Below are 13203 nucleotides of genomic sequence, written 5' to 3' on the forward strand. Positions count from 1 at the left end.
CGAACATGTTAAATTTATATTATGTTCCCTCTCCTCCACAATTAATTCTATATGAATAAAAGAAATGATATTACCAAATAACTTTTATATTTTATATTTTCTTTACTGTATTATTCATTATTAGATTATTAACATTAATTTTTATTAGTTAATCACTCGTCTTAATATAATTATCAAATACTCTTCTTATTAATATAAAATAAATATATTATTTTGTTTACTTGTGAATTTATAATTCTTTTATCTAATTATTCACATTTCTTCAATTTAAAATTTATAGATAATCATATGTATATTTATTATCTAATCTCAAAATTTAGATCATATTATTTTTTTAAACACAAGCGGCTTGACAAGCACCTCTCGGGTGTCTTGCCAGCTTGCCGACCAACGGGCATTTTGGTCATTTCACGTTAACAATTGCTATTAGAGGTGTTCATGAGTTGGTTTGGGTCGGTTATTGGTAAAAATCAAAACCAAACCAACTTAATCGATTTTAAAATTATCAAAACCAAACCAAACCAAATATAATATATATTTATCGGTTTGGTTGTTTTCGGTTTCGATTTGATTTGGTTCAGTTATTCGGTTATTAACCATACATAAAAATAAAAGAAACAATTCATTCAAAACGTGAAAAAAGTGACAACAATCCATTCAAACGAAAAAATAGTTAGAATGATTGGCATTACAGAACTTTGGATCATTGAATTTACTGGATGAAACTTCAAAATTCACTATTTTGGCATAGAAGGAAGAGACAATGACATTTTCAGTCCCACAATGAATTTCCATAGACGCTTATATACATGAAACCAATAAGAAAATTGTTCTCACCTTGGACATTTTTTCTTTCATAAGTAAATTATAAATAAATTTTGATGAAACATATATAAAATCTTTAAAATTGTTTATGAATATAATATGTTATGTATGTATAATGATAAAATTTATGTATATAACTTGTTGGTTCGGTTCGGTTCGGTTATTTCTTCGATTTTTTTCGAACAAAACCATAACCAAACCAAATACTATCGGTTCTTAATAATCTAAAACCAAACCAAACCAAAACCCAAATTAAATCGGTTCATTTAATCAGTTTGGTTTGGTTTTTCGGTTTGAATCGGTTTTTATCCAAACCATGAACACCCCTAATTGCTATACAATAGCTGTTGCTCCTCTAACTCTGAACACAGAGAGTTTTAGGATGAGAACAGAAAATTCCAATTTCAATCTATTCCGTTGTTCTCAAAATTTAGATCATATGTTAATATAATATAATTTGGATCTATCCTTGCCATATTTTTAGGCTTTTATTTTTTTTAGATAAAAAATAAAATATACAATAATATTTTTTTTAAAAAAAATTGCATTTCCATTGTCCCAAAATTCTTCACTTCAAGCGAGTAACCTAACCTCTGTCTCTGAACTTGACTGAGAGTGTGATCGATCGCGACTTCAACCAGATTCCGGCCGGCGACTTCGACTGTGATTCCGACCAGCGTCAAGGTACTATTTCTCTCTCGGCCTCAATTTTGATGCCTTTAATTAATTATTTAGCTTTTTTCTAATCTTCTCTCTCTTCATAATAATTGCTCGTTGTAAATACTCAGAGTTAGAGTAACTTTACCTGTTCATCCTCGTTTTTCTTCATCATGCATCTACTCCAGTTGAAGAAAAAATCACAGCTTGCGATCTGTAGCTACTTCTAATTTACTATACCTGAATGTTGGATTTCTTTTTACAGTTGAAGGTTGAATTCATAAAAATAGAGTAGTTCTTATTGTTCGATAGGCCTTGCCTATTCTTCACTTTTGCCATATAGTTTCCTGGCTTTGATAGAGGGGAGTAAGTGTAACTCAGTTGAACCAAAATATATCATTTTAGAAAATCGAATTTGAGTAAAACAAACTAAGTGCTTGCTTTCACACTGCGAATTAGTTCAAAACTTAGTCAAACAGAACTGTTGATTGACTGCCGTATGAATCTATGGGTTTATTACATTAGGGTTCTTAATTGAAAAAAAATGAACAAATTTTCTATACCTTTGATGGTACACTCATTCAATCTCTGCCAAAAAAGAAATATCTCTATACTGTACTCTGTTAAGTAATATATTATTTGTCATCTGCTCAAGTAAAATTGTTCGTCCATAGTTTATGATGTTGGTTGTAGAACCTCTATTGAGATATATTTGAGGTACAAAATTTATGTCTTTTCAATTTCTCAGCTTCATTTTCTCCAGTACTGCAATGATATAAATGTTCTGGTTAAATATGTTTTCTTGAGAACCATGTAAAGATTTTATCACCACTTCTGTACAGAGCATTTATGTGTGATACGACCAAGGTATGGCCCGTACATTCCATGTACGGTATGTACATGGCTCCTCCCTTGCTAAATTGTTGCTTCTCCACACCATGGGCAAACCACGATGCAAGGTACGGCCTGTACACGATCGTACTTCACACCCTACATAGTTTAACACCTTCAAACCTGATCTTTTCAATCTTTAATCAACTCTGGACTTACATAGCACTTCACCAATCAGAAATAGGTCCTATAAACACCTAAGAATCATTAAAAATTTCCGGGTCGGGTAAAATCACATATGTCGAATGGTTCAAACCTTAGCACGAAAGTGCAGCCGTTACATTATGTTTGGTGCTCTCCACCAATTTAAATTTCATGTTCATAATTGTCTCTTTTATCTTGAATATGTTTCTACCTCACTATAGGATCTGTAATTTATAGTACTTGATAAATTTAAGGTGCCAACAGAAGTTGTGTGTTCAATTTTTTGTTGGAATGAACCTGCAACTTATTGTTCAGTTCATAATTGATATTGGAGATATCCTTGAATCAAGAAGCTAGTTTGCCAATAGAATAGTAAGGCAGAGGAAGCAACTGATTTGAGCAGCCTTAGTTGTTCCTCATTACTCGATTTGTGCTCGATATAGGAATGAGGATAGTTGGACTGACGGGAGGAATTGCTTCAGGGAAGAGCACTGTCTCCAATCTTTTCAAGGCTCATGGTATTCCAGTTGTTGATGCTGACATTGTAGCTCGTGTAACTACTTCTTCTTCTTGCTTTTCTCATTCTATTACTAGGTCTATTTCGTTTATTCTCAAATGTGAAGAGTCTTAAAATGCTGTACTTGAGTTATTGGATCCTCCATCTGCTTAATTTTGTAAATCCTCAGATAAAGCTCAAGCTCTTTACTGACAAAAATATGAAATTCTGTAGAACGTTTTGAAGAAAGGAACTGGTGGTTGGAAAAAGGTTGTGGCCACATTTGGTGAGGACATCTTACTGGATAATGGAGAAGTTGATCGTGCAAAGCTAGGTCAAATAGTATTCTCTGATCCTGAAAAACGTCAGCTTCTTAATAGGTAAAATAATTATGAAACTATGACATAGTTGCTGAGTAAAATTCTACTGCTTAAGTATTCCTGGTTTATTGCTATTTAATTTTGCATACTTAACTGTTACTCTGATATAAAGTGATGTCAAAAGGTTAAAACAGCAAGGAATAGATCGGCAGCTGATTATTCCTGTATTTTCTATTTCAATTGGATACTTGTTATACCATATCAAGAGAAGCAGAAATATAGTACTTCCTCTTACTTTTTCTCATTTTCGCCAAGCAACATCAACAAGGAAGAGACATCTGGGAAAAAACTGTGTATCTGGAGAATTTCATCCTAGAGTTTATTCTGGTTTGCTTTCATCGTGGTGATTTTGGAGATTCCTAGTGAACTTAGTTTTTTCTCCCAAAAAAACGAGACATCTTGCTTCCATGCCTTGAACTTGAGAATCCCCATCAACCAACTTTTGGCGTGATATTAGGGATGAACTTAGAGAAATAGAAACTACAAGTAAACACTACAGATATCAAACTTTTACAAGTTGATACTTGGTATATCTCTTGTGTACGGCCAAGTTGGCCTTGTTATTATCAATGAAAACCATACTTGATTTTAAAAAAATTGAACTTTTACATATCAAACATATTGTAACTAAATGATTAAAAAGACTTTTATTAATGTCATTGTTTGAGTTTGGTCAATAAAAAGTAATCATCGCTTTGGTATTGGCGGATTAGTATCTCTTTGAGAAATGAAGGTCTACAGACGCCTTGTGGTCAAAGCTATTCCATTCATTAAGGCATGTGAAGATAATTGCAGGATTGCTGTTTCTTGCTGGACTATATTCTGTGTAAGTTAAAGTGCTTTAGTAATTGCCTTAAAAGTAATGTGCTAAAAGAACTACATATGCATAAGAAAGGATAGTTCTATTATCTGCATTGAATCTTTTGGAGAATGCATTCTGGATAAAATGTTATTATAAACCAAAATGTCACCTCCAAAACCAAGGGATTACCAGCCGGGTCAGTCTTAATGGTTCTTGCTTAACACAGGATAATCTTATGATAGTTGTGATAGCTTTTTTTTTGGCCTTCCTGGGAGCTGATAATCTCTTTGTAATGCTTGCATCTTCTTGATGCCTTTTGCTAATGATATCCTTCTTATTTCATCAAAAAAACAAAAAACCCTCTCCCCTGCATTGTCATGGAGTTTAGAAGCACATTAGAGCTCTACGGAACAAGTTGCACCCTCTCAGTAGCTTTCAAGTCGGGGATGGAATAAAAGCTTCTCGGAAGATTCATGGTTAGGTTATTCTCTCCAAGAAAGCAAATACTTAACTCTTAAATATCTCCTCCAAAATCACTAGCTATAGCTGGTTCATGCCTGAGCAAACAGCAGACCTTCTTAGCTGCTGGATTAGAAGAGGGGTAAGTAAGAGCCAAAAAAGATGGTGGACATGGATTCCCTCATGTATATGGTGGTCAGTAATCAGTATGGAGGGAGAGAAATGCCAGATTTTTTGAAGATAGGTCCAATTCCATTCATTAAGTCAAATGGAATTGCATTGTATCGTTACTTTTTTTTGTGTAAACGGCTATGTATAGAAGATACTGAACAAATTATAAATCTGATAGGGGTTTGTAATGTAACTTCTTGGTGGTGACCAGCGTATCCTTAATGCTGAAGAATACAAACTTACCAGTTCAAAAGAGATAAAATATTCCTCCAATGCCAAGGCAGTAATTGAAGACATTAGATCTGACTATGGCTGGGACATAACCATTAGGAAAAGTTGTAGTGATTGGGAACTTTGATGGGGTGATCTATCTTTTCGTTTTGAAATGGTAAAAATGATGGGGTGATTCTTCACTGTAAAACAGCTGCAAATCTGTGGAACATGTTCTTGTGTATACTTGGAGTAAGTTGGGGTTGTTCCAAAGACCACTAAAGGAATGTTAAAATGCTGGAAAGGTATTGGAAGAAGAGAAACAGGGGAAGACTGGTGGGAACTGATTCCTGCAAGCATCTAGTGGTCACTGTGGAAGGAAAGTAATGCAAGATGCTTTGAAAATAAAAGCAACAAAATTCAGAAAATCAGAATGAATTGCTTTAGTCTGCTATATTTTTGGTGTAAACAGGATATGGTTTTCTTGCTTTTTGCCCTATGGGATGGAAGTGTTCACTTTGGATGATGAGAGTTTTTGTGAATATATAGTTACCCTTTCCTCGAAAAAACAGATTACTGCTGTGGAGAATATTTGTTAATTTTAGAGGAATTGCTTGGGTAATGCCAAGCAAGATTACTCATTTTCTTTATAGCTGGGAGGATGCTGGAATAGGAGTTGTTGGCAGCGATGGATGGAGGATTGTCCCAGCCTGCATCTGGTGGACAATATGGAAAGAAAGAAACTCTAGGTGTTTTGAAGACAAAGCAATGAAACTCATAAGATTATACTGATTTGTGTGAGACTCTTCTGCTTCTGGTGCACACAGATATACTAAGAAGACACTCTATCATAGAAATCCTAGGCTCTTGTTAGGATTTTGAAGACAACAGCAATGAAACACATAAGAGTAAACTGAATTGTGTGAGACTTCTGCTTCTGGTGCGCACAGATATATTTAGAAGACACTGATTCTATCATAGATATCCTAGGCTCTTGTTAGGATTTTGGATTTAGTTTTCTTGTTTTTTGCTATGATTGTAAATATGATTTTCGGTACAACCTATGTACTGTTTTAGTCAATACATACAGATGTTATCTTCTCAAAAAAAAAAGAAAAAAAAGGAGCAAGAAGAAGCTCTGTGTGCACGGAGCTTTGGCTAATGTCAGAAATAGAGAAGAAAAAGGAAGCAGAAGAAACCCTAAAACAGAGAACGAAGAAAGAAGAAATAAGAACTAAAGGAGAAGAAAGACTGCCGAAACAGAGAAGAAAGAAGAAGACAAAGAAAGGAAAACATAGAAGACATACCTTTTTGGATTTTGCAGCTGAAGAAAACAGAGGTGAAAAAGGCGACATGCTCAGTCGACTATTGAGGTAAGCATAAGTCGATAGAAAGTTAGAAACCCAAAAAATTTCTTGTTTTAATCTAAAAACAGCCGCCAGTTTTTTTCATTCAAAAGGCAACGCCTTAGTCGCCTCTCGGTGCCTCACACCTTTTATCTCCTTTTTAGAGTTGTCTGGCCTCGCCAACCAGAGGCAACCCTGCCTTGCCTCACGCCTAAGGCGATGAGATGCTCTCCTTTAATAACACTGTGTAGACTCTATCACTTTTTAGGATTAACGCATAGTTTTTGCTACATGTATATCAGGTCTTGTGTTTTCCATAGTCTTTTTGTCTAGTTAGAGATTTGATGTCAGTTAAGTGACACATCTGAGATTTAGAGAAACTCCAGTTTGTAGAAAGGTAGTAGTCTTAAAAGACGACTTATTGGGTGGTGGAATAAAATATGCCTGAACAGAGACAGGATCCATATAGCCAAGCTCAAATTACAATGGGAATGAGGCTTATTTGATTGATCAAAATTACAATTCCGACAACAAACATATGAGTTAGTCAACTTTGTGGGATATTATGTTTCAAGATTAAATATGGTCTATATCATAGTTTTATGGCAATAATGATCTAAAAGTTGTCCTGTTGAAGTTATTTGCTTTATCATTGGCATACTGCCTCTGGAGAAGATAAGGAGCAGCAAACTGTACTTAAATAACAAAATATGAGGCTACTATTTTTGTTTTTTTGTTGAGAAAAGGTAACTATTCATAAAGATAGCACCAAGAAGGTTCTGTCAAAAGTATTTACAAACTGCTAAAAATGCATTTCTTTCTATTCTTAAAGAGACTAAGTTTTTTCACTGCTTCAGCATCATTAATGTAAGAGAGAAGTATTGAAAACACTCCTGAACTTGGCGCAAATTATTAGTTTCCTCCCCGAACTATTGGCAGCCTTAAAAACATCCCTCTACTTGTCTAACTAAACTTAGATACACCCCTGATCTGCTATATGACATAGTAAGTGGTCTCAAACTCTTGTAGGAGCATGTGGTTCTTAATAAAAAGCCGAGAGAAGTGTTGAAAACACCCCTAAACTTGGCGAGAATTTAGGGGTGTATTTCACTCATATTGCAAGATCAGGCTGTCAATTGTCGGGGATGAAACTAATAATTTGTGCCGAGTTTAGGGGTGTTCTCAATACTTCTCTCTTAATATAACTCTGTTTATACAAAAAATAAAACAATAGTAAACAGTTCATTTTGATCTTCTCAATGGGCTCTCCTTTGTCTTCAAAGCATCTAGCATTTCTCTAGTTTCCACCATATGCATGCCGGAATAGATGCTCCTGTTAATTTCTTGCTTTACTCTAAATAATATTTTTTCCTAATTTTATCAGATAGCCTAAGATTTGAATTGGTGCAGGATCACATAATGGTTTTTGTTGCAAATTTGCAATGTAAGGTTTTGAACATGGGATTGTGTCTATGTAGGTTGCTAGCACCATTTATCTCACGTGGTATTCTAATGGAAGTTTTGAAGCTGTGGATAAAGGGTTGCTCCATAATTGTTCTTGATGTTCCTCTTTTGTTTGAGGCCAAGATGGATAAGTGGACTAAACCCATTGTTGTCGTTTGGGTTGATCCTAAGACACAGCTGCAGCGGCTCATGATTAGAGATGAATCAATGGAGGAGGAGGCTAAAAACAGGATAAATGCGCAGATGTCCCTAGATCTCAAGAGGTCAAAGGCAGATATTGTGATTGATAACACCAGCTCATTGGAAGCTTTGCATGAGCAATTCCAGAAAGTGTTAACTCAGATTACCAAACCCTTGACCTGGACCGAGTTTATGCTCGCAAGAAATGGCGCTTTACTGGCATTGTTTTCCACTTTTGTCAGTGTTGCTATTTTCAAGAAAAGTGCATGAAGGTAATAACTCATACATTTTGATCTAACACAATGTATGCATTTCTGCATGGCAGAAGACACCCTAATCAAACACTACTTGGGTGTACTGTTTATTAAAAAAAGAGTTGTGAATTCAATTCCAACATGAGCTTTTAAACTTTATTAGATACTCTTTTGATATGTTAAAGTTGAAGTAGGATAATTTCGATCATACACTTGTTTGAAACTGGTAACTTTGTCTATATATGTTAGAATCTGAATGTTACAAGAGTTGTAGTAACCCCATATTTATAAAGTACTACCTACATCTATGATTCGACGATCCTACGTCTAATGAGTCTAAAACATCAATAATAGAGACAGGATCATCTAAAAGTAACTGATTACACCAAAAACACAGTAGCAAGATGTAATCGAGCTTAATCTGTTGCATATTGTTCTCTATGCTCTAAAAACACCTAGAATCCCTCTCCTTCCATATTGTCCACCAAATGCTTGCTGGGACTATCTTCCACCTGTTTCTTGGCCAACAACCCAGCTTGTTCCCAGCTTGTTAAGGCCTCTGTAATTTTCCCAAGAATGCTCCATGTTATTCCTCTGTGGTTCAAAAACAATCTCCATAGTTGTCGTGTGATTCTACAATGTAGGAATAGATGATTCACAGTCTCTGCCTGCTCCCTACACAAGAAGCACCTGAGGCATAAAATTATCCCTCTTTTCATTAGGTTCTCTTGGGTAAGCATTGCCTCCTTTGCTAGAAGCCACACAAAGCATGCCACTTTATGTGGCATTTTGGTTTTCCAAATGTTCTTCCATGGCCAATTGCTTGGCTGCAGGTTGTGGTTCATTTTCATGTACGCTTTGCTCACTTTGTAGGTGTTTTTCTCATCTCCCTTCCACTGTAGTTCATCTTCATCTGCTCCCAATTCACCAAATTGCTCAATCTTGTTGATGAAATCTGCCATTCTTGGTATTTCCCAATCATAGAATTGCCTTCTGAAATTGTATCTCCAGCCCTCTTTTGTCCATAATTCTGCTATAGAACTCTGCTGGTGTAATACTAATGAGTAGATATCTGGAAATAGCCTTTCTAAATTGCCTTCTTCATTTCATTCATCTTTCCAGAACCTGATTTTAGCCCCACTGCTCACCTTGATCTTGAAGAAGCACTTCGGCTCATTCCAGAGATCTCTCTGATGGATCTCCATAAGTTAACTCTATAAGGAGTTGTAATTTCCTTAGTCATCCATTTGTTTTCCTCCTCATAATTAGCTTCTATGCCTCTCCCCCACAGTGTCTCTTTGTCATTGGCATACTTCCATAGTCATTTCATTTTGAGTGCATTACTTTGAGTATCCACGAACCAGATTCTTTATCCCCTAACCCCCAAACTTCTTGTCAATTATCAGAGACTCCCATTTGACCAAGTGGTAGCTTTTCGTCTCTTTATTTCCTTGCCACAAAAACTTCTTCCTGATTCTGTCCGGCCTACTAATGATTGTTGCTGGTATAGGGAACAAAGACATCATATAAGTTGGCAAGGAATTTAACACAGAATTGATGAGGGTTAATCTACCCCTTAGTGCTAAGTACTGCCTTTTTCACCTTGCCAATTTCTTCTCACATTTTTCAACCACATTGTTCCAAATTTCATTAGACTTTGATTTTCCTCCTAAAGGCATACCCAAGTACACTGTTGGCAGACTACCAATCTCTTCTCCTAAAATTGCATTTAGGGATTGCATGGTTGTGCCTCATTTTTTTTTTGAGAAGGTAGCAACTTGTATTCTATTTCCACAAAAACAGAAACCTGCCACAACAAGTTACAGGTTTCCTAATTACAATTGAGGAGGAGTATCTAGAAGATCTTCAACCCTTTTAGCAAAAATTTACAATGATCCTAAGACATCCATACTTGATTCTAGATCTTCCCTATACTCCTATTTACACCAAAAATGAAACAAAACTAAGCACTTCATCTTCATCTTTTGGATATTGTTGCTCTTGTTTTGATGGCACCTGATGGTTGTGCCTCATTAATCGGATAAAGAAAGCCCTTTCTCCGGTTGATGTGCAATCCAGACAAGAGAACCAATATCACCCTCAAAATTTTGATTTGTTCTTCATCTGCATCACAAAAAATGAGGGTATCATCTGCATATTGCAAATGGGTCACCTCTAGATTATCACTTCGTTCTCTAGCCATATTGAAACCTCTTAACCACCCATGCATATTTGCTGTTTTGACCATGCTGTTAAGACCTGCCATTGCTAATAAGAATAAGAATGATGACAAAGGGTCACCTTGTCTTAGACCTTTTTGTGTCCTGAAGAACCCTGTTGGTGAGCCATTGATAATAACTGAAAAACTCACCGTGGAAATGCAAAATTTTACCCACTTTATCCACTTTTGTCCAAACCCCATCCTATTCAGCTCTCCCAATAGATAGGCCCAATTGACATGGTCATAAGCTTTCTCTATGTCAAGTTTGCAAAGAATCCCTTGTTTTCCTTGCTTCTGTCTGGATCCCACTGCTTCATTAGCTACCAAAACTGCATCTATGATTTTCCTTCCTTTAATAAAGGCCATTTGTTGTGAGTCCACCAGTTTTGCCATCACTCCTTTTAGCCTCTCTGTGAGTACTTTAGAGAAGATTTTGTATGTACTACCTGTCAAACTGGTTGGCCTGAAACTGACTCATTAAAGTAAAGGATCATGGTGCTTTTTGGTGTTTCTTTGGAGCATCTGGATTGAAGCCTTTTGAAATAAACCCACAAATTGTTCTTCTTCAAATAAGATGTTGCATTTTGAAGATTCAAAATACTGATCCGGCAACATAGCACTAGCTTCATCAAATTTCTTCTCTGTTGAAAATCAATTTTTCCATCACGACCCCTTAAAATGTCTTTTCCTAATAGGATATCATCATGCGCTGTACAAAATAAAGAAGGCCCCAGTTGTGAAGGGTGGTCTACAATGGCGTCACTTTTTGCTGTTCCACTGTTGCCTTGCGTCCTGTTTCCTAATATGACTTCTTTAATTTTTGGTAGAGGAATGTAATGTCTCTCAGGTTTTACATACATATGTCATTTTGGTTAATTGGTTAATCCAAAGAAGCTTCATGTGTTTTTCAGTAATGACACCTTGGAGAACTAAAGATACCTGTAAGTGCTCAATTGGGGAATTTCTTGATTGCTCTGAAGCTAATTTGGAAATCTCTATTATGGTTTGTAGTCCAAGAAGGGTGTATCTATACTTAATGACTGAGGTTTGTCAAACTAAAACGGCCTGAGAGAATAATGTTAGGTAGCAGTAAGGAAATCTTTCTTTAGCTAAAAGAGGTCGGGTTTCAGAAGTCCTGATTCTTTGTATTAGAAGATTTGTGGTTTGCAAATTCAGGTAGGAAGTAGATGAGGTGACATATTGTCTGTGGTTAAATCTAGGTATATCCCTGATCGATCCATTATGCAAGATTACATCTATGTTGAATAACTCTTGAATTTGAGTACAATGTGGGTGAGGGACCTGTCAGCTAGAGGACTAAGATGTGAACTGGATGATGATGTTAGTGTGAGTTTGGATGGGTGGGGCAGTTCCAGTTTTAAGCTCATTCTGTTCTCATAAGTCATACCTCACCTCAGTGTGTATCTTTAACTGCTGCTGAAGCCTTGATGTTTGTTTGAGTTTGAATTCTGAATTACGCAGTATGTTCTGTCCAAGATTGATGGATCAAACTCTTCACTTTCCTATTTCTTTACTGGTAGAAAGGATGGACAGATTTGGCACTATGCTAGTTCAAGTAGTTACACTATGTCATTGCAAGAAAGTTGTTTGCTCTAGAAGCTGCTGGTTGAAGATTCCACAGCAAGTTCTAGGGGAAGTTCTTCCAGTCACAGGTTTCCCGGGATATAAGCTACTTGAAACTGACATGATTTATGATGTGAGATCAAGAAAATGAAATCATTGAGCATATGTTCTTAAAATGTCCTTTTTTCGCGTACAACTTATGAGACATTCTTACTAAACAGTAGGCCTAAGCTCCATCATGTACTGTTATATTCTTGACTGGTGATTAGATATTACTATGTAATATAGTTTTATCTCTGATTAATACACTAGTGGCCGTCACAGTCCTGCTAAAGCTTAAAACGGTGCTTAACACGAGTTGTCTGCATTTATTTATTAGTACTATATATAAGGCAAATCTGGAAGGCGAGTAACATTTTTTTGGGCACTAATTGTATTTGATTTTGGGATTCACAAAAATATTGCACCAAATGAACAGTCTAAATGGAATGGGTTGGTAGGTATTGCTAAGGATGTTGCCATTTGAACATTTGTTCTTTTTTATAGTAAAGGGGAAAATATTCCTTCAACTTTGCAATTAGAGTGGATATATGACTCTTGTTAAAGAATTGATACATGTATATCTCATCGTCTAACAAATGGTGGATATTTATCATTATTCATTAATATACCATATTAGAAAATTCTTTAAATTGATTTTTTTTAATTCCAAAAATGTTACGTGACAAGAAAATATTACCCCGTTCATTTTTTTAACCTTTCTAGATCCGACCCAGCTAAAAAAAAGAAGAGCCCAACCCCTCTTTTATTCAGACTTGTCCCAAACTCATTTTATCATTGAGTAGAAGAGGAGTTATGTGTTTTCATTTTTAAGAATGATCATAACTATGGGTGGGTAGTTAATTCTTCGGTTTAATTTTATCAAATTTTGTTCAGTTTTTTGGTTTCGAAAAAATGTGCACCACCGAACTAATGGGTATTTGGTGTTTTTAAAACGATTTTTCGGTGTGAATGATGTGTCTCACCATGGAACAATTTTGTGCTTAAAAGATCATATTTGTCTTTGTTAAGAACATCGTGCCTTCAACTACTACTCAAGAAAACAAGGACAAAGACGAA

At 35.8% G+C, this 13203-nt stretch overlaps 1 protein-coding gene across 1 annotated transcript; it reads left to right on the forward strand.

Moving 5' to 3' along the window:
• The first annotated feature begins 2832 nt into the window (after window positions 1-2832).
• Window positions 2833-8399, forward strand: LOC125809190 (dephospho-CoA kinase-like). Its single transcript, XM_049488848.1, has 3 exons — window positions 2833-3070; window positions 3248-3393; window positions 7860-8399. The coding sequence occupies exons 1-3, from the start codon at window positions 2963-2965 to the stop codon at window positions 8293-8295; spliced, it is 690 nt and encodes a 229-aa protein (XP_049344805.1). The 5' UTR covers window positions 2833-2962; the 3' UTR covers window positions 8296-8399.
• The last annotated feature ends 4804 nt before the right edge of the window (window positions 8400-13203 follow it).

The sequence above is a fragment of the Solanum verrucosum genome, unplaced genomic scaffold (assembly GCF_900185275.1).
Source record: "Solanum verrucosum unplaced genomic scaffold, falcon-dt-bn FXZP01000062.1, whole genome shotgun sequence".
NCBI classification, from domain to species: domain Eukaryota; kingdom Viridiplantae; phylum Streptophyta; class Magnoliopsida; order Solanales; family Solanaceae; genus Solanum; species Solanum verrucosum.